The 22230-nt window shown below is 42.7% G+C and overlaps 1 protein-coding gene across 1 annotated transcript in view; it reads right to left on the bottom strand.

Annotated features, from left to right (window-relative positions):
• The window catches only part of Tp53bp2 (tumor protein p53 binding protein 2), a 51250-nt gene that overhangs the window by 10285 nt on the left and 18735 nt on the right, over positions 1–22230 (bottom strand). Inside the window, exons 2-14 of the mRNA XM_057770395.1 lie at positions 21615–21762; positions 18936–19049; positions 15170–15252; positions 13660–13761; positions 11411–11585; positions 10604–10785; positions 10068–10232; positions 9508–9736; positions 7884–7991; positions 7427–7575; positions 5687–6149; positions 3183–3961; positions 426–563 (exon numbers count right to left, since the gene is read on the bottom strand). Of these exons, the coding sequence (XP_057626378.1) occupies positions 426–563; positions 3183–3961; positions 5687–6149; positions 7427–7575; positions 7884–7991; positions 9508–9736; positions 10068–10232; positions 10604–10785; positions 11411–11585; positions 13660–13761; positions 15170–15252; positions 18936–19049; positions 21615–21762 (2835 nt within the window). The remainder of the gene's footprint in view (positions 1–425; positions 564–3182; positions 3962–5686; positions 6150–7426; positions 7576–7883; positions 7992–9507; positions 9737–10067; positions 10233–10603; positions 10786–11410; positions 11586–13659; positions 13762–15169; positions 15253–18935; positions 19050–21614; positions 21763–22230) is intronic.

Genomic DNA, 22230 nt, shown 5'->3' with positions numbered 1-22230 from the left:
TGGGCATGGGGGCAATTCCAGTACTCAAGAAGTTGAGGTGGGAGAGTCATGTATTTGAGGCTTACACACCAAGACCCTATCTCAAAAAAACAAAACAAAACAAAAAAATTAATAGGTTTCTGAGTAGAGACCACAACTATAACTCAATACTACCGAGAACAAATTCATACACAACAATTTTCAGGAAGACGTGTTCTTATCCCCTACCAAAGAAGACGTGTGCTAAGATATTTGCAGTGCAAACTGAACTCCTCCATTATCAAAACCTTAGTTACACTCTCAAAATAACACAGCCTGTTTTAGAGCATGCTCAGTACTTCTCTCCACAACTCTGTAGTCCTAAAAAAGAAAATTTAAAAATAGGATTTCCCTATAGTAGCTTCTATTTTGAGCTTTAAAATAAGATACGAAGTTATGAAGCTTACCTCATAGATAATTCTCTGTACAAGGTCAAATTCTCCCTCCAAAGATGAATCTAAGAGCAAAGCAAGAGGGTTGAATTTCACCCTCATTCCATGAGCAATCCTCTCAGAGCCAGTTTTACGCAAGTTTGTCCTTTTGCCCTGTAAAGGAAATGTGTGGGAAGTTAAGAGAGCAACAAGAATAGGGCAGCACTCGGCTGAATTGGTGAAAAGGACTCCTGTGTGGGATCCATCCATCCTTCCATCCATCCATCCATCCATCCATCCATCCATCCATCCATCCATCCAGAGATGGTCTCGCCACTTAGCTCAGGATGGCCTGGAACTTGCCATGTGGCCCAGGCTGACTTTTATTTGCAATCTTCCTGCCTCGGTGTCCCGAGCCCTGGGATCACAGGAGTGTGCCACTGATGCCGCTCCGTGGAACTCAGAGTAAACTAAACTTGGTGGCACACTGAGGACCACAACTAGTCAGGGATTAGTGTCTCTAAATCACTTATCTAGTGGTATAACGTAGAGTCTCACTCTTAAACTGGGCAATACTCAGAATCGTAACAACTCACATACACAAGTGATTATTTACTCAATCCTCATTAAAAATCAAATCACCCTTATCGCACAGAAAAAAAATGCACACAAAATCAGCAGGATCAGAATTTGAACCTAGGTAAGTAAGCCCTTCCTCTTAAATATGTCATAACAGAGCCCTTCCTAAGACACAAGCAAACTTAGGCTGCATAATGAAGACTGTTAGTTATAACTAGATACACTGAGGAGAGCTTTACCTCGTAAATGAGTAGTCATGTTAGTAAGTCAGGCTTTAGAGAGACATTTTAAAAATGAAATCTAATGTTCTATGAAACAGGATTTTTACACACACACACCAGACTTCTTAAATTACATTTATTTGGGGCTGGAGAGATGGCTCAGCTGTTCTTCCAAAGGACCCAGGTTCAATTCCCTGTACTGACATGGCAGCTCACAACTGTCTGTAACTCCAGTTCCAGGGGATCTGACACTCTCACACAAACATACATGCAGGCAAACACCAATGTACACAAAATACAAATAACTAATTTAAGTTACATTCATTTCTGCATGTACGTGTGTGCATGTACATACTCATGTGTAATGGTGCAAGTGTGGAAACCAGAGTCAGTTCTCTCTGTCCACAATGTGTGTCCCAGAAATAGAACTCAGATTGTTGAGCTTAGTGACAAGTGCCTTTCTTTGCCCACTGAGCCAACCTACTGGTCCCCATTTTCATTTTTATCTCAGATATGAAGAGCCAGAGCTTTACAAAAGCAATCCGTGATAAGTATTATATCTCACAGATGGGAAAGGCTAAAGTGTTAGAGAAAATTAAGTAGTCTAATTCTGTGCTATCAGTCCCCCTTCTTTCTGGATGCTACCTATTTCACAAAGCAAGCACCTAGCCACCTACTTTCAAAGAAACATATACAATCAGAGTATCTGTGAAAGGGCAGTCATTTTCTAGGAAGAAAATAAGAATCTTCCAAAGGAAGTACAGTGATATAAAAAATATGGGCTCAGATATACAAAATCCATTTAAACAATCATCCAGACGTGCCATTTTGACTATACTGTGTTTTCAATTCACAACTCAGCACTCTATTTTGTTTGCACTTAAGGAATCAAAACTGATTTCCAACCAAACAATAGAAAAGCAGACTGCACACACTGTGGTATTCTCTCCCGACTATTTCAAAGGGACATGATAAATTTCCAAAATAATCTTAACATTGGAAGAAGTGCAGAAGGCATTCCCAGGCCAGAAACACAGCTCTGGAAGAACTTGATGCTAGAGAAAGAGGAGCCAAGAGACTATGGTACTTGCTAAGGCTTTCCAAACTACACTGACAGGAAGACGAGGCCAGAGAGCCTGCTCCACTCGCTCTCTCCTGCTCCCACTCTCCCCAATCCTTCTAACTTTATCACTGTTTCAGACTCAACCCAACATTTCACTAAAAATAAGTTTCAAGGGGCTGGAGAACTGGCTCAGTGGTTAAAAGCATTCACTGCTCTTGCAGAAAACGCTGGTTCGATTCTCAGCACCCACAGGCATCTGTAACTCCAGTTCCAAGGGATCTGGCACTCTCTTCTGGATTCCGTGGACATTAGGCATGCATTCAATGCACATTTATACAGGTAAGCAAAACACTCCTGTACAGAAAGTAAAATCTTCGTTTCACTGCTAGAAAAATCAAAGCCTAGAAAGCAGTGGCACAGCCAATGAGAAGCTGTACTAGCTGCAGAGTGCAGAGCATGAAACCAGGTGTTTCCAATCCACTGTTGTTTCCCTAGCGTGCCTTCAGCTAGAGAAAAGAACAACGGTGGCCTTTACAGGCATAAGAACAAACATCTGTTTCCTTTATAAAGTGCATGCGCGCACACACACACACAGCAAAATATAGCAATGTTTCTCATAATTAATGTTACAGCAGATACAACTCCCACCGAGGATGATTTGGTGGCAAAGGTCTGTATCTCAGCTATTCCAGAGGCAAAGGTCTGTCTTGGCAACTGAGACTCTCTCAAAATAAAAAGAGAATTGAATATATAGTTATATACGGTTCAGGATGAATGAGTCCCAGTCCTGTCAAAAACCAAAACTACAAAGATCCACTTCATGCCAAAGAACCATAAGATAGAAGAGCAAACCAGAGAAGAGTACAGCCACCATGATGAGCATCGCAAGGAAAGGTCTCCTAAATGAACATGGCACGCTAAATTACTTACCGGAGGCAAAGACACCTGCCCAGTGATTTCAGGTGGGCGCATGCGTGCAGAGTCTTCTTCAGACCCCTCTGGCTCCCCACTTGGATATGGAGGGGGAGGGTACGGTGGGTATTCTTCTAGGTACACTTCAAGTAAATGGGGGGCCTCTGGGTTTGTGCCTTCTGTGTTATTCTGGAGACCTGGACTGCTGTCTGTGACTCCTTCAGGCACATAGTCAAGGCCTGGAGGAGGAGCTGGCACGCCACTGCTCTCTGTAGTGGCGCTCTCCACATCCTCTGGAGACAACGGTTCAGGAGCTAAAGCACCCACTTCCTTCTCTGGCTCCACATGTAAATATGGATTTGGGATGTCTACTGGGCTGTCCGTGTTGACAGTCACAGAGCTTGGCGACTTTGTTGGGTATGCTGGAACTGAGATGGTCTCCATGGCAGCTATGGTGGTCCTCTGATATAAGAGTTTCTGGATATTTGGCCCGTTAGGGCCCTCTGGCTCTGTTATGGAGCTGCGCTTCTTTAATGGCCTTGGCGCATTAGACAGCTTCTTCCGTAGGGCTTCTAAGTCAGCATCGCTCTGGTTTCGGTAAGGATTGGACAAGAAGGGCAGTAGTTTCGTTGGGCTGAGTGGTCGAGGGGTCCTTTCATTTTCGTGGCTCTCATGAACTGAAGAAGCAGGCTCTGCCTCGGGTTCTGGACTGCCAGGTTTGCCCTGGTTACAAGAATAAATGTTCTCCGGGTGCTGCTGTGGATTCTGAGTAGCAGCTATCACAGGCTTGCCATATACTAATCGGGGAAGACAGGAAGGAAAAGGCCCACTTAGTGCTAGCTAAACAAAACTGGTGAGACACAGCTAACGGTAAGTGAAGTCTCTTCGTTTCAGAGTTACCACATTATTCCCCTCACATATACTTAATTTCTTAAAATAACAAAGACAAAGCAAGGATTTCATCTTTGCATAATAAGCTATACTATAAAACCAACATGTTCACTGATTATAATACACACCATGAAACAGTAAGAAGGAAGAGTGTGGCCAATTATGAGAAACCATGGGCTGTGGCGTGGCATCAGTGAAAACTGGCAATGTCTATGTATCCAGACTAAGTCAGAGCATAATCTACCCATCTTACACACTACTCAAATGTAGATCAATGTGAGAAATCATACTCAGCTCACAAAACTGAGAACTACTTGTCTTTCCCATAAACATTCTCCTGAAGCACTCCAATTATGTCAAAATTACCTGATTTCCACATTATTATATTAGCAATATTTACCAAGGATTAATAAAAAGACTAAGAGGCAGCATATACGCTGATACATTAATATCTGTTATGAAAGCCTTGAACCACAATTGTATACTTACTTCACAACTAACAAGACATTTTCAATCAATTAAATCATGGCCAGTTGTATCCTGGCCTTATAACATAACCAACAAGTCAGAAAAAAACACAAACATTCAGACTGCACATGTTTAACACAAACTAATTTTATTATGCTTTCATATTTACTTAGTGGTGGTATCCTCACTAGAACAACTTAAAACACAAGAGAATGTTGCTTTTAAAAATCAAGAGACAATGTAACTGTCCCACCCTCTGCGTACCAAGAATAGTGGATCAACAGTAAAGGTGCGGCCTTCCGCACCATCTAACACCTGTGACTGTCATCCCCACATCAGCAAGTTCCTTCAGGACTGAGAGCCAACTCATCTGGGAGGTCAGTTTTCAACTGTCAACTTGCCACAACCTAGAATCACCTTTGAAGAGAGCCGCAATTGAGGAATTCTAGATCAGGTTGGCTTGTGGGCATGTCTGTGGGGATTCTGATAGTGAACTGACGTGGGAAGGCCCAGCCTGCTGTGCATAGCTATTCCCTAGGAAGAGGTCTGAACTACATAAGACAGAAGAAAGTGAGAACAAGCAGGCAGCGTGGGTTTAGTCATTTCTCACCACTCTTAACTGTGGTGACCAGCTGCTTGCGTTTCTGACCTGACTTCTCCAAAACGATAAACTATACCCCGGAATTATAAGCCAAATAAAAGTTTTCCTCCTCTGCTGCCTTTTGTGGGGTTTCTATCATAGTCGTAGATATAAAACTAGGACATTATGCAGTGTCTGCAGGAACTACTACAGCAGCTGACATGTGACAGGCACGCCACTAAACTCCCAAGTAACCAGAGTCACAGCTAAAATTCTTAGAACAACAGCTTCAGCCTAAGAGACTGGTATTTTATTGTTTGCTGGCAGCTTGGCATAGGACTTAAGCCCAGAATCTACACAAGTAAGAATCTCACCAGTCAAGGGTTAGGTGAGATGGCTGTGTATAAAAGTTCTAACCACGCAAGCCTGACCACCTGAGTTCTATCTCTGGAACTCCTTATGGAAGGAGAGAACTGACTTCCAAAAACTGACCTCTGACCTCTACATGCCCACTGGCACATGTGTTTGTGAAGCACACGCTCTCCTCCTCTCCCATAAAAAATACAAACAAATAGAACCTTACCACTTGAAAAGTGGGGGCCTCTGGGGTGTGTCTTGGTCAGAGCGCTCTGCACAGCCTGCTGGAAGTTTTTTCCTGGCGCCTGATGCTGGGTGTACATGGAATAGATTGAGCTCGCTGCCACCGTCTGGGGTTTTCGGAAGGCGGGAGGGAAGGTGTCCTTGGAAGGCTGGGGTGTAAAGGGTCGGACTGCAGCAGCAGGTGGACTTTCTTGTTTAGATCCTGGAGAGAGGACTTGGTCTTGGCCACCTGAAGGTGCACCTGGGGATAGCAGCGCCCTTGGCTGCGGCCCTGCTGGCTTGAGCTTGGCTCCCATGGACTGAGCAGCCATGGGCAACTGCTGAGGATTTCCATCTGGCTTCATGTCAGAAGCTGACTGACTCGTTTGTCCAAAATAAGGCAAGTTAATCTGTTTTGGCTTTGTAGGAACAGGAGGTGGAACTTTAGCCACATTTTTATTTGCAGCCTGTAACACATATGCAAACACAGAGCAAGGTGGTTAAAATACTGTACAAAATTATACAGACACCCGGTCATCTCACTTCACGTAAGCTCACACACCAGCTCGCAGGACTCTAGCCAGCTCAAGGGCTAAAGCAGTTGCCACACCACGGGTGGACTGGAGTTTGGACCCCAAGAACCTGTGTAAATGCTGAGTGGGAGTGCACCCATAATTCCAGCCTGCAAGCTGTCTACAGCCAGCTCTGGGTATGACTGAGAGCCCCTACTTCAAAGAATGAGGAAGAAAATCCCAGCATCAACCTTGGACCTCTGAGACACCATGGGAACACATGCACTCACACATGTGAACATGCATACACACATACATATATATACTCCTGCACACTAGATACATACTCATGAAAAGTAGACAAAATATTGCTTCTACATTTTAAAATTATTAAAGCTTTAAATCAAATTAATAAGGGACTTACAGTGAGGTACTTGGATTCCTCCCCATGACTTCCTACCTAGTCTTGCTTCCTAGCTGGGCAGAACTCTTCACTGCCACTTTTCATATCCATGAATGACATCAGTACATAAAGAACATTCTGTTCATCAGAGGGGCATACAATCTAACTATAACCCCATCCTTTGGCAGGCTAAGGCAGGAGGATCACAAGTTTGAGGTCAGAGTAAAACCAAGTCTCAAAAAAAACATTCCAAAACAAGCAATTCCAGACTTGTATGCAATGCAGAACACTTGAAAAACCACCTAACTTGCAGCATTCACCCATAGGTTCACACACCCTAATTTAAGACCCTAACAGTCACTGAGGATTGGCCATCGTGTCTGTGACATCAGCTTGGCTCTAGATTTCCTCATGGGTTTTGCTGTTTTCATTCTTTGAGACAGGATTTTATTCTTCAAATCTGAGGCAACCCTCTGCTCAGCATCTCAGTGTTGGGACTAAGTCATGAGCCACCATGTTCACAAATCAGATTTCCAAGGATTAAAATACCTGGGCAATATGAATACTTTCTTCTTCATTGTACTTACACACTTCAGAGAATCACAAAAACCTGTGACCCAGAAGCAAATATGCAACCATCCCCAAGGAGGGAGTGCACCATCATCTCTAAACAACAGAAACAAAAACAATGGACTTCTATTTTATTTCCTGATGTTCCAGATACTGTATTTCTTCTGCTCTACCTCACAGACAATATTTTAAAATCTTTTCTCTAAACACGCACAAGAGAAACCCATTAGATGGTAACGACTGAGATAGCGCCAAATACCTGAGCATCCCGCAAGATGTCCTCACTGCTCTGGTTCTTCCTCAGCGTACCAAAGGAGGGTGGGGCAGCGCACTGGTCCACTGTGTCCAACATGGAAAAGGGACGCACTTTCTTCTCTTTCTCCCTCAGCGAAATCTCCCCATCATCAACTGAAGGCAAAGAAAAACCCCACTTTGATATTCAAAATGCTTGGAATAAAACTACTTTTCATCCATTTCTTTCTCCTAGATCTCTCTGAACACCACTCCCACTGAGTGCTTTCATATTTATTGTAAGCTGGTTAAAAAACAAAACAATAAATATTACAATGCTAATATCTTAGTTCTTCAGTTAAGTAATCACATAAATGAACTGCCCCAGCCTTAAAACAAAAAACAAAAACGAGTTACCTAAAAAAAGTATAAAATACCCTTTAGAGCAAAGCACAGTACTCAGGAATGGCACAAAGAAAGCTCACCTTGGTCCAGGGCATTCCCCGTGCTCTGGGGCACAGAAGAGCCTTGGCTGGGTAAGAGGTCTGCATGGGAAGGGTTCCAATCAGGGCCAACTGGGTGAGTTTTAGAGCCTGGAATGCAGAAAGCAGCACAAGTCACTCACATTCTAAAGACCTCTCCCTGGTCCAGGTGACTTTGCTGCTGCGACCTTTAACCTCTAAAACAAGCTTCACAGGCGTGGGCACACAGCCGCCGAGCACTTATTCACAACACACTTGTGTTAGATTTCGTTTCTCCTTTCAGATTTTCCACCTTATATAAGCAGTTTAAAAATCAGCCAAAGCATTGGCTGGTGGTGGCGCACGCCACCCAGCTCTTGGGAGGCAGAGGCAGGTGGGTCTCTGAGTTCAAGGCCAGCCTGGTCTGCAAAGCCAGATCCAGGACACAGCCACAGCTGTTCCACAGAGAGGACCTGACTCGAGAAATTTTTTAAAAAGGAAAAAAAAATTGGCCAAAGCAAAGCAAAGTTTACCTGAACCAGAGAACTAGAAAAGGCCTAGTTCAGTATCCCTGATGGTGTAAAGAAGCATTACCATCACCTAGAAGGCAGTTTCCAACAGAGCAGATGGATCTCACAAACAAGGCCTCAGTGATGGACTGGTAAATGCATGCCATGAACTCCAGCCTAGCTGTCATTATTTAGGAGATTCATGATTTTTCTATACTGGTATCTAAATTTCAAATGCCAGCCAGGGATGGTGGCACATGCTTTTAATTTCAGAACTCGGGAGGCAGATGCAGGCGGATCTCTGTGAGTTCAAGGCTAGTCTGGTCTATAAATATTGAGAGCCCACCTCAATAACAGTAACTATAATATTTACTCTAAACTATGAAGTATTAATGCTCCATAGTAATAATTATGGCAAAACAACAAATAATTTAAAATTTGTGATTTTTTTCATGTAACAATAGTGAGGAGAAGAAGAAAAAATAACGGTTATTTGAATGATAAGAATGTTTAGACCCTGCACCTCCTAAAACTCTGTCTTTCCATTATGAAATTCTGGCTTGCACCTCTCCATGTACCTGACAACAACACAGAATCCAAAAGCAAGGGGCCTCCGCTCCGCCCACTTTACAGCTCCAGGTGTTCACCCTTAACCTAAAATCTGTCAGCAGGCAATGCTCATGCTTAAGAGCTCATGAACCCTCACCACTGTCCCCAAGAGAGGATTCACAGCTCGCCTCTGCAAAACTGCCATTACTGATATGTGTGGACAGTCTCTTCACACAGCATGAAAGATCTCGTTAAAATATCAGATCAAAATTCCCTTCAGAACAAGGGCTATTTCCTTTTCTGAGATAATGCCCCATTGTATAGGCCCAGTTTGCCCTCAAAACACAATCCTCCCGCTTCAACCTCTGCAGAAGTGTTGGACTTAAGGATGAATACCACACATCATTCCAGCAAGGACATTTTAGAAATAACTCTGATTTTATCCTTAGTGGAACAAGACTGGTCAAAATCACTCGGCAAGAATTAAAGGGATCTGAGACTTTAGAAGTGGGTAATATGAAAACACACGACTGGAGAACACACGGGTCTGAGAGAGCTGACTGAAAGAACTGGAGATAGCCCGCTTTTACCTTTACTCTGTGAAGCAGCCCCGGACCTCATATTGGGCAGCGTCTGCATCTTCATTGGCCCCTCTGCTGACTGCATGAGCAGAGAACCATCGGGCAGGGCTGGCTTCACCAGCAGCTCGGGTCTGGAGGGCATCCGTGGCATAGTAGAAGACTGGATGTACGGACCTACAGCAGCCACACGGCTTGGGGCTGACACTGCTTGCTGGGGAAGATTTCCATCAGGTGAAACCTTAGTTAAAAAGCACACATCTTTTAATATTACATGTTTTACTAGATGACCAATTCAGAAAAGAATGAAAATTTCAGAATGAGCAGTTTCAGAATTTAGCCAGAGTCTATAAAAAATGTCCCAAAGGAAATACTCCACAATAAACTCTCAGACAACCTTGCTTCAAGTCTCAGAGAAAGAAGCTAAGCACACAGGTAAGAACAAAAGGTAAAGAGGAACAGATCACCTTTCGCAGACTCAACACTGCACTGTCCTCTAGAGGACAGCTGTCAGGATTCTGCGAAGCTGCTCCCCCTCGCCAGGCCCGCGTCCAGACAGCCCACGCACTCACCGGGAGATTTTCCTTTTGCTGCAGCGCTGCCTTCTTCTTCCACAGCCGGTCCCTGAGCTCACTGACTCGCTTATCCATGACTGCCACTTCTGAATTGCGCTTGTTCAAGCACTCCCTCTGTTGCTGCAGCTTGGCATTCTGTTCTTGGTTCAGCTTGTTTCTTAACTGAACAAAACAGGAAGGAAACACAAAGATAACCATGGAAAAGAAAGAAAAGCACCTCCAAGAGGCAATCACATGGGTAACTATTACATAATTTCTAAAAATGTAAGGTGCTTGCTTCCACCTCTCTGCACACCTTACCTCCTGGTTTAAACTTAAGCAACATTTGTGCCTGACCACTGGCTGCGGTTATACCTCAAATTTCCTGTTTGAGCATCTTAAAAGTTTATTCTGGATTCCTGGGGTTAGGCCTCCCACTTCCACCCACCTTAAGGAAAAGCAGCTAAAGTCCAAAAGTTACGGTCATCTCTACCGCCAGCTTGTGTTTCTGGGGTTGGAGCTCGCACTGCACTGAGACAGTGGCCGAGGCGTACCTGCAGCTCCTTGTAGAGACGGTCAAGTTCAGCCACAGCTGACTGGTTGTCATGGTGGCCATCGATCCTGCCGTTCTTCAGCATCTCTAGCTGCCTTGTAAGTTCCTCCACTTTCGACACAGCCAGAACTAGCTCCCTCTGTTTCTGCTGGAACAAGCTATTCATCTGTTCAATTTCTTCCACTAGAATAGAATGGCCACGGTTGAAAATAAAAATAAGAACAAACCTGCCAGGCAACCAAGCTTTATAATGAACTTTCTAATAAGCAGAGAACTCTTTGAGAACATCCAAGGACCAACCTACTTTTAGAAGCAACAGAAATCACTAAACGGCATTACAGTCTAAAAACGGACAATTGAGACTCTGAAGAATTTATACAATGAATAAAGTAAACATTAAACTCTAAATTTTGGAAATCAAATTTCTTCAGAACTTTTGCTCTCAATGTTATAATGGTACAATGGAGCAACTGAATCACTAAAACTTTAATTATTAATAATATGGCAATTTAACAACTAGAGGTAGCATATAAACAAAAATCCTTATCTTCATCAAACTCTTGATCAAGAATTTACAAAAAAAAATATAATTTAAAATGTAATTTTAAAACTACCTAAAACATTCAATGCTAACTTCAATTAAGAGGAATTTGCAACATCAAAATTACAGGGAAACACTTTCTTAAAAAATTCTTTTAAATACAAACACTTATTCTCACTACAAAATCCACATAAACGTCCTGTGCTGCTCGCGCTATGCCAGAACAGCTTCAAATTTGGCCTCCACTGTCCACTGTGAGCCGCGTACCCAGCTTCCCGTTGCTCAGCCTCTTCTGCTCCACATGGCCCTTCAGCGCTCTCACTTTCTTCAGCTTGGCTTCCTGACTGTCGGCTATTTCTCTGAGCCTCTTAAATTTCTCCTGTTCAGCAGCTTGTTGCTGTTGACGCTGATCTTGTTGTTTTAAAAACTTTAAGCGTTGCTCCTAAAGACAGAAAAGCAGCATTCATAGGCCTGTCGTTTTAAACAGGCACGCTACCAACCTCAATACAGCCTCCCCAGCCCATGCACGCCGAGTCTAGTGTTCTGTGACAGTTCTGCCCTCCTACATACCCTGCATGCTGTCACAATCACCTGCACGTGGGCAGTATTTGAAACACACACTTCTTCCTTGGCCCACCCTAGAAGCTCTTGGAGGAAAGACCTAGAAATTAGTAATTTTAATCCAACTGGTTCCTTTGCAATAAGCAAGCGATAATCCTGGAAGTGGTTTCATAGAGAACTGCTCGTAAAACAGATTATATGTGTAGTATATATGTGAGTATATACATGTGCGTGTGTGCAGGCATAAAAGATCAGAGGTCAACATTAGATGTCTTCCTTGATTATCTTTTTCCCCTCATTTTTATTAGTTCTTTGAAGAGTTTTGTGTGATGAACTTTGGTCATATAAGCCCTTCTCCAGTTCTTCTCAAAGCTATGCCTCCTTCCCTACCCACCCAACTTTGTGTCCCTATTTAAAAAAAAAAAAAAAAAGATTTATTTTTAATAATGCATATATATAATGGGTGGGTATGTGCACATGAATGCAGGTACCTGCAGAGGCTGAGGGATTCAGAGCCCCTGGGCTGGAGTTATAGGCAGTTAGGAGCCACCCAGCATGAGGGCTACGAACAGACTCAGGCTCTCTGGGGAGCAGCTCATGCCTTTAACGGCTGGGCCGTGTCCCCTCTTTAGACAATCAGGTACAGTTGTGCTGCTCATGTACTCTTCAATGTGCGCCTTCCGCTGGAGGCGCCAACCTACCAAGAGTCATACCTTAAGAAAACTGACTCCCCTCCCAGAAGCTATCAATTGACAACACCCTCCCCCAGCTGGGGTGGGACTGCGTGCCCATCTTCCTTCTCCATGCTCGGATCTTATCTGAGATTGCACAGGTCGTACACATGCTGTCATGACTGCAATGAGTTCATACGTGTAAATGCTGTCATGACTGCAATGAGTTCATACGTGTAAATGCTGTCACGTCTAGAAAACGTTTCCTTGTAGTCGCCCACTGCCACTGGCTCTTATCATCCTCCTGCTCCCTCTTCTGCAGTGATCCCTGAGCCTTGGGAGGAGGGAGACTATACAGATAATGAGTTAAGTCCCTGAAGCCCACAAGGCAGAAGAACATCCAACTCTCAAGAGTTTTCCTCTGATCTCCACACTTGCACTGTGGTAGAGATATGTATACTGGAAAGCAAAAGCACGTGTGCATTCACACACAGCATGTACGCATGCACACTAACTTTTAAAAGCGAGGCTAACTTTAAGAAGGAGTCCATTTGAGTTGGGAGGCAATGTAAAAAAGCAGTTAAATGTAGAGGATATGAATTCAAATTCAGATTCGAACCCATGTCACACTATGAATTCCTATCAGATCTTGGACATATTATATCGCTTTGCCGAGAATACACATTTGTTTCTTCAACTGTAACATGGGAATACGCAGCTGCACAATGGTGGCGCATGCCTTTAATACAGCATTTGGGTAGCAGAGGCAGGCGGATCTCTGTGTATTTGAGGCCAACCTGGTGTATGGAACAAGTTCCAGGACAGGCTCCAAAGCTACAGAGAGAAATCATGTTTCAAAAAACAGTTTTAGAAATGCAGGATCTCAGGCTCCAAATTCTGGACCAGAAACCCATTTCTTAACTAGATCCCAAACTGGCCCTAGGTGATTAGGTCCAGTCTGAGAAGCAATGCACCACGGTGCTGGGTATCACACACAAGTAGAAATGGACACACAGGAATGCATGGAAATACTACATGCAAGAACACAGACAAACATCTAACTCAAAAAGAAAAAAAGAATAGTAACAAAAATTAGGTCAGGAAAAATCTGAACTAAAATGACACAAGGACTTCTGAAAAATGCTGAAGAAAGTCACACGGGAGGTAACCCGGGGCTAACACCAGTTCCTACGTGAGGGACAAGGGCCTTAATAAGCAGGGCAGACTGTCGGTTTCCACAGAGACATTAATGGCAGTGGGCGATGGGGTCTGTGAAGACACTACCTTAGTAGCCAGCATTTGTTGCTGGGTCTCAATCTGCTGCTGCTGGCGAGATGCCATTTCCTGAAGTTCAGCAAGGGTCAGGTCCATCCTAGGACTATTAACCTACAATGGAAACACAACACCATCCACTTGCATATGATGTTCAGAGATTCCACTCAAAGGCCTACTGAAAAGCTCCATCTCAACTAATCATAACAAAATTATTAGGTATTAATCTTTACTTTAATAATTCACTGAGTTGACTTATTAAGATACAAAAACATACCAACATATAGGCCAATGATCTTTTAAGTTGTAATTTTTAAATTAAATAGTTTGGTCAGAGTTACTTTGTCCTGTGATTAATTTACAGCAGATTGTGGCTGCATAAATATAGTGCCAGGGTGTACACAGCAAACCTAGACCGCAGTCATCAAAACATGATTGCAACATAAATCAACACTGCATGGGCCTGGTAGTGCATGCTTGTAACCCCAAGCACTGGGGAGGACAAGGCAAGAGTTACTGCTTTCCAATCTCAAAAAACAGTCTAAAGTTGGGTATGGTAGCTTACACCTATAATCCCGCACTCAACATCCAGAGGCAGGAAGATGATCACAAGTTCAAGGCTAGCCTGAACTGTGCAGGAAGAATGAATGAATGAATGAATGAATGAATGAATGAATGAATGAAGAGGCAATTTTGTTTAGCGTAATTCTACTCCGTAAAGCTTCCTTTGGGACAGGAAGCACCAACTGAGGGATGACGTTAGGTCACACTTAGGAAAACCACTTTTGTTATCCACCACTGACCTTCACAGTAAGATAACTAACTGTCAATCAAAGAACAGAGCAGCAAGTACTCACAGAAATGTAGAGCAGAAACTTTAGATATCAGGAACTCTGACAAAAATTAACTATAAGGTAGAGTAAGATAATACAGGAAATCCAGAATGATATTCAAAATTCTGGGCTCTGGAAAGAACACCTTCAAAGGTGTTCAAGACACTTCAGTTCATATACAACAGTAAGATCACTAATTAATAATTTTCTATCTTTCTAAAAGTGATTATAGCAACAAATAAAATCACCAAATATTTCCTGGAAATTGCTGAACATTTATTTTGTTGTGAATTTATGGTATAGTTACCATAAATATTTAATATTTAAATATAAACATTTACCATAAGCTAGCTTCTTAAGAGTAATAGCCAAACAAGAATCATGGAAATATATATATGAAAGTATTTATGGGGCTGAAGAGATGGCTTGGTGATTAAGAACATATCCTCTTCTTGCAGAGGACTCAGGTTCAATTCCCAGCACCCACAGCAGGCAGCTCACAACTGCCCTCTGACCCAGTCCCACAAATAAGTAACAATTGCTTTTTTTTATTTTAAAATGGTTAAAAAAGAAGAAGCCTTTCAAAGGTGGTTATTATTGATCCACTGAACAAGAAAATAAGAGAGTGAGAGTTACCATTTAAAAACATATCACTGTGGCGTACAATAAAATAAAGAAGAACCACTTACTCCATTTTCCTTTCTCCGATGCTCACCAGGAATTTTCACACCATTTCTTTTTACACTTGGATCTTGAGATCTTGGTCCACTCCCTAAATACAGAATGAAAACCTACGCATTACATTAGAGTTGAGAGAACTCTACAGCAGTTCCTTCCTCCTGTCTGTTCTACTGCTGTGTGATCCTTACTTTGAATGTTCACTTAAAGTCTCTAACAGCAATAGAGTGTAGGTCTCATAATTAGGCTTATTTTGAAAACATAATTATCCAAAAAATGAGCAGCAACACGGAGCTCACTTTCCACCTATTTATTCCCTAGTAAGCTGCCTGACTCACTCACAACGGTGGGGAATTACTGTATCTGACCCCAGGTAACTCGTACCATTTGCTGGTAGTTGTTCCTCCTAGCTCTAGTCCATGCAGTGAAGAACTGAAATGGCTTCAGAGGAACCTGGTGGCCCAAGTCTACAATCTCAGCTACTCAGGAGAATCAACCAAGAGAAGCCCAACTGCCAAGCCTGCCTGTCTCAAAACAGAAAGAGGGATGGGGGAACCAGCAAAATCTCAACAGGTTAGTAAGATGTTTGCCCCCAAGCCAAATGAGCTGTTTGATTCCAAGGACCCACAGGATGAAAAGAGAGAACTGACTCCCTTAAGTTTTCCTCTGACTTCCACATACATGCCACAGTACAAGCACAGGCACACCATGGAATCAGCACACACACACACACAAATATATACATATATATGTATATACATATATTTATTATATATATGTGGATTAAATATGAGTGTAATTTTTAAAATGTAAGCAGGCTGTAATATATGGAGATAGCTCAGTAGCAGAGTATTTCCTGGCTAACTGAAAATTAATGACTATAATGCTTTTTTGACTAAAAAGACTTTTTCAAGCCAAAACATATATCTTGGCACCACTCAATGCACTAAAAGGAAAGGAATAAATTTAAACTAATACATATATGAAATATCAACAAGGACAACTTTTAAATGTATTAAACTCATACCCACAATTTCCAGAAATTACAACAATCACTACAATTACCTGAGAGACTTTAAGACAAATATTTCTTTGAAAGAAATATCTAGTATACCTATCAAGAAACTCAGGACAAACTCTTCTGTCAATAAATAAATATGACTAGCTAGCCTCAGGGCCAAGCATTACACTCCTATAGAACTCTAAAGCGAGCTTTTAAATGCTGTTTGGCTCTCCAATAACATAACCTGAATCATATATTACAGTATCTCTGGAAGAAAATATTTTTCTGAGTTCGAGGCCAGCCTGGGCTACAGAAAGAGTACCTGGACAGGCCCCAAAGCTACACAGAGAAGCTCTGTCTCGAATAACCAATATATATATTCATTCTACAGTACAAATAATTGCTTTCTTTTCTGTCACAGGGAAAATTCATAATCAGTTACATAATTAGAGTAAAAAGCAAAAGTTTTAAAAATAATTTCAAACACAATGTGGGTCACAGTCTTCGTTGGTCTCCCAATGCTTAGCAGTCTGAACTGAACAGGGAAGTAGGGACCTGCCTAAAACAGGCGAGAAAGCCATCTTGCTCTCCATCAACTAAACACTGTGCGGCACTGGTGTCTGCAATGGTGTGCAAACAGCTCCTTTGTCTTAGTTAACACTTTATTTCTCACATGACAAACATTTCGAAACTGCACGATACACTATTGGGAGACCATTTAATAATTCACCCGGAGCTGCACACAGCAAGACATTTGAACTGGGAGATGGATAGCCAAATTCCAACTTATTAGAACTTAGAATGTATAAGGTAATGCTAATAGAGAACAAAATAAAATGATGCAAATGTCAATTAAAATTTATTTTTAAAAGAAGGCTGGGGGGGGAGCTCTATATATATTTAAAATAAAATTACAAACAACAGAGAAACTGAAAGGCTATAAGTCAGCCTGGTCTGGAGATTCGGATTTTCCCTCCTGGCTCTGCCACCAGGCATGTGGCCCGGCAAGCAACTTAACCGGACATATCAGCACTTCTCATCTGCAGATTAGAAGGCGCCAAACTAGTCAGTTCTAATCCCTGACACTAATCATTTCGAAATGGTCAGGTACCGTGTGGACACGAATTAAAATAACAGCAAATAATAAAACTGGGAAGTTAGACAATCTACTCATTAAGATGTTATCTACATTCTTACTCCCAAGAAAACTGTAAGTTTCCTTTAAAAATGCCAGCATGTTTGGAAGTACAGAACAATCCTGTTTCAACCGGTGGCTTCCCAATGAGAAGCACTCTTCCCCAGACTGAATATGGATTCATCTGCATCTTACAGACAAGGCCACATTCTCAGTATCTAAAGCATTTGCAGCCCACAAGTTTCCACTTGTATTATTGTTTGTCCTCTCCTGTTCTATATCAACTCATGTCACAACCATCAGTTACGAAGATTTAACCATCCCCTTCTTTATGCCTTCAAAGTAGCCTTCATTCTGGACCCTGCTACCCAGGAAACCACGCTCCTTTCCAGGGTCTACCTGAAAGAACAGCACTGAGAGCGGTCTACAGCTGAGATCTCACACTTACTCACTCGACTTCCCGATCACTCATTTCTCCCTCACTACATTTGTTTGATAATCTAGTTATGAGGTTTGGTTCCTAGATGCAATCTACTCTTTCCCCATGGACCCATCCTTTCTTTATCTCTACCCCACTGCTGTGGTTAATGTTAACTAACAAACTGACAGTATCTAGAAACACCCATGAAACAAGCCTCTGGGCATGCCTAGGGGGAGCGTCTGGACCAGGTTAATCAGGGCTAGAAGACCTGCTCACTGCAAGTGGCCCCATTCCCTGGCAAACAACCTGAATTGTGCATAAAGGAGAAAGCAAAGTAAGTGCTAGTATTTATGATCCAGCATCCTGACTGGATGTGAGGTGAACAGTTGCTTCAAAGCTCTCACCAGCCTGACTTCCTGCCAAACACACCGTATGTATCCCTTGACCTGTAAGCCAGAATAACCCTCCCTTTCCTAAGTAGCTTCTGTCAAGGTGTTTTTTCAGGGCAACAGGAAACGTCATTAAGACCCCACAAAACCTAGCTGATACCTTGCCTAATTCTACCACCCCCACTGAATTCCCACCAAATCCACGAGGCAAAACCCAACCCTAGACCAGTCTGTCTTGCATCACAACCTCCTGCGCTGAAGAGCACTCCTAGACGGAAAGCCCAGGTTCCCAGTATCTCAACAGGTGGCCTCAAAGCTCCCAGCACCCTACTTCTCCCATGTGCATGCTCTCCTCTTAACAGCTCAGCGGCTCACCCACCTCCATCACCATCCCCAAGAAAATCCATGTCTTCAGGTGAGAAACACCTCAACTCGTACCGCAGACTCCCGAACTTAGGTGTGTGTGTGGTTTTCTCTCTTCCCTGTTAATGTGAGGAGGTCCAGAGGAGAAGCTCAGGTGGAGACACCCATTTTCAGGACCTCAGGGACCCAGAAACATCCCTCCTCTCTCTAGTTTCAACTTCTTGCTTTACAGACTCCTTCCTACCCCATTAAAACCACAGTCGAACTCCTCCCTTCTTTATCAAACTGTATCTTTTACCCCACTATCAGTCAGAACAGACTAAAAAACCTGCCTCATTGCTCTAACTTCCTAGCTTCCCTTCGCCTCTCCAATTTCTCAGTTTCTCATCCTATGCTTCTCCCCAACTATTACAATGCACAAAATAAAAGCCTCAATACTAATTATGATTCATAGAATATTATGTACCAATATCCCTGCTAGGGGGACGTTCGTGACGAAGAAAGAAACGAACTTCATTCCTTTGACTTCCAAATCGTTGAAGAACATCAAACATTCGTTCATTATCAGCAACTGGGCGTTCTAAAAGAAAAAGAATTACACATTATCTACAGGTAAAACAAAAACAAGTATATCCTTGACATAAACTATGTTACAAATACAGAATATACTTGGTATTTTGTATAATATTTTTCTTCCATTAATAGAACTCAGAAAAATGGAACGTCACAAATTTTCCACACAATCTCTGTTAAGTCATGATAAAGTAAAAGAAGCCATGGGTGTACATAAGTTGTCAGGTTCTAAAGAGTCTAACTCAGTGGCTCCTTAATAACTATCAGCATGCCACTTAATTCCTGAGGGTTTCAACAGTTTGTGTGAACCTCATAGCCAGAGACCCACTCTCATTAACACTAATGGTCTATGTACCCCTAGATAGATGAATAAAAAATTAAAAACACCTTTCTCAATGGCCTCAGCTCAAGTTTTAATTCCAAGTCTTTAATACAGTTTTTTTCCTTGTATGATTTGGGGGAGGGTATACAGGTGTGTATACGTGCACACAAACACGTGTGTGGATGTGTTTTGCCCATGTGTACATATGTGGAGGCTAACATCAGGACGTCTTCCTTCATCACTTTCCACTTTCCTTACGGTTTTTGGTTTTTTGAGACTGGGTTTCTCTGTAGCTTTGGAGCCTGTCCTGGAACTCACTGTGTAGACCAGACTGGCCTTGAACTCACAGAGATCCTCCTGCCTTTGCCTCCCGAGTGCTGGGATTAAAGGAGTGCGCCACCACCCGGCTTTTGTTGTTGTTGTTCACTTTCCTTAGTTTTTGCAACAGGGTCTCTTCACTGAATTTGAATTTTTGCCATGTTAGCCAAGCTGGCTAGCCAAGGAGTCCCTCGGATCCCCCTGTCTGCACTTCTACCACTGGGGTTACAGAGCCTGCAGCAATATTCAGTTACAGGAGTGTTGGGAATACAAACATGGGCCTATGCTGTGTGCAGCACTTTACCCACTGAGCCAACTTCCCAGACCCAATATTTATAAATTATCAGTTTGTAAATAATGTTAAGAGTGAAACATTCATTTGCAAAGAATATTTCAATGAGAAGATATCTATCTGGCTCTTCGGCAGCAAGACTGCCGCCTTTCATTAACTTTTCTAGAAACAAGCAAAAAGGACACAGCTGAATACTCCATTACTGGGAGCTTCAGTATCAATGGATCTTGAATTATTTAAAAACAAAACAAAACACAACAAAAAAATAAAAAACCTTCCACTTTGAAAAGGACTGAATGAAAAAACCCTACATACCAGTTGAGAAGAAGGCAAGTGCATAAACCCAGAGTTCTCAATGACATCAGTATAATTTGCGTAAGAATATTGAAATGTCCTATGAAAACGATACACTTATCAGTAATCAAAGACACCATCTCTCAATGCCTTAAATAAACAGCATGGCCAGAGACTGCGGCCAGGCACTCAGCAGCCAATTCTGTGACTTAACCCCGAACTTAATCTGCTTGGGTGGAACAAACAACTTGCAGTCCTGGTTCTACTCCCAGTAACAGTGATGCACTTAACTGCCTTCTACAAACCATACAAACTCTCAGTCCGAACAGACGGCTACTAGCACTCATCTTTGACCCTGGTACCCACTCCACTGCCGCCGCCCTCACAGCACACTGTAAGGGACGCCAGCTGACATCAGCTTCTTTCTCAGGCACTGGGGGGTATCTGAAAGCAGGAAATTTCCATCTCTGGATCCCTCAAAATCTAGTACCCTGGCATCCAAGAAATGCTCTCCAAGCAGATGCATAAGCTGACAGAAAGGAAATAAAAGAAAAGGAGGGAGGGGAAGAAAAGACTTTAATATCTAGAGAGTGAACAACAGAATAGACTTAAAGTTCTGGGCTAAGGATGGCTCTTTTCCCCAGCAGGCATTCCTGGGTGTAGCTGCAGTGTGACCCACTCCCTAAGCTTCTACTGCTGTGAGGTCCCCAACACGATGCACAACAACCTGAACTACGAGGCAAAAGTTACTTCAGAGAGTTTTACATAGAAAAATGAAAATAAGACAATCCCCAACATTAAAGGGGAAGGGAAGGAAACGACCAGGACATGAGAAGAGAAAGGAAGAATGTCTCACATTTCTAATTGAGGAAAGCTTTACAGGCTTCTCTGTGTAGCCCTGACTGACCTAGAGCTCATTCTGCAGACCAGGCTGGCCTCGAACTCAGAGATCTGCCTGCCTCTTCTCCTAGGTGCTGGGATTAAAGGTGTGTGCCCCAATGTCTGGTAAGGAAAGCTTGAACATACAAAAACAAAAAAAAACAACTCTGAGCACCAAGTACTTGACCACAGCAATACCCTAGAAGCTTCCACCCAACACATTTTAACACGTTTGTCATCTGTCCTAAGACCTATGACCTCTAACACTTGTTCAGTGACTTCCTTCTGTTGCAGGAAAAGAGAAGAACAAAAGACTTTGTCATCAAAAGTTGGAACAAGAATATGACCTTCGAAGGTGTAACCTACCCTGCTGTCTATAGGTGAAAACAAGTGTTCCCACAGTGCCAATCCTAGAACCCCAAAGCAACAGAAGACAACAAAACTCAAACAGAAAGCCAGGTCCATACCAGAGCCACACCACACTTCAGCCAAATGGCAGTCGCTCTCGCCAGGCTCTTTGCACAGATCCACCACATCTCTGCAGATCGTCTCCGGGGTAACAGGAACTTCTGTGAAGTGCTGCTCGCTGTTACTGAGGTACACCGTCAGGAACACCTGAAACATAGAAAAACCATCACCTGTCTCATCTGCACGGGTAGCATTCCCCTTAGATCCCTGCCCTGAAAGAAAGCGGAGGGGGCTGGCTAAGCCCAAAGCACAGATACTGCTGGCTGAAAGGGAAACCCCACAGGACAGTCATAGGAAGCTTCAGGATAGAAGAGCAAAGAAAATCTTTTTCTGCCAGTTTCATTTGTACTATTTGTTTAAGCAAAAACTTAGCCAGACCAAGACATCAAACAGATCTTTTCATGAATCCTTTCACAGTTAAAGAATGTCATACAGTCCAGACATGGTAGAGCACGCCTATTGATGTTGGATTTTCCTCTGTGTGCTATGAATATGTTTTATTATCATTGGTTAAAAAAGAAACTGTTTTGTCCTATGGCAGGAAATCCAAGCAGAGAAAAAGGAGGAAAGAAGGCAGAGTCAGGCAATATTTATTATATTATTATATTTATTAAT

This window comes from Chionomys nivalis, chromosome 5 (assembly GCF_950005125.1).
Source record: "Chionomys nivalis chromosome 5, mChiNiv1.1, whole genome shotgun sequence".
NCBI classification, from domain to species: domain Eukaryota; kingdom Metazoa; phylum Chordata; class Mammalia; order Rodentia; family Cricetidae; genus Chionomys; species Chionomys nivalis.
Note: the sequence above shows the minus strand (reverse complement) of the source record. Positions and strands in the feature narration are given on the sequence as shown.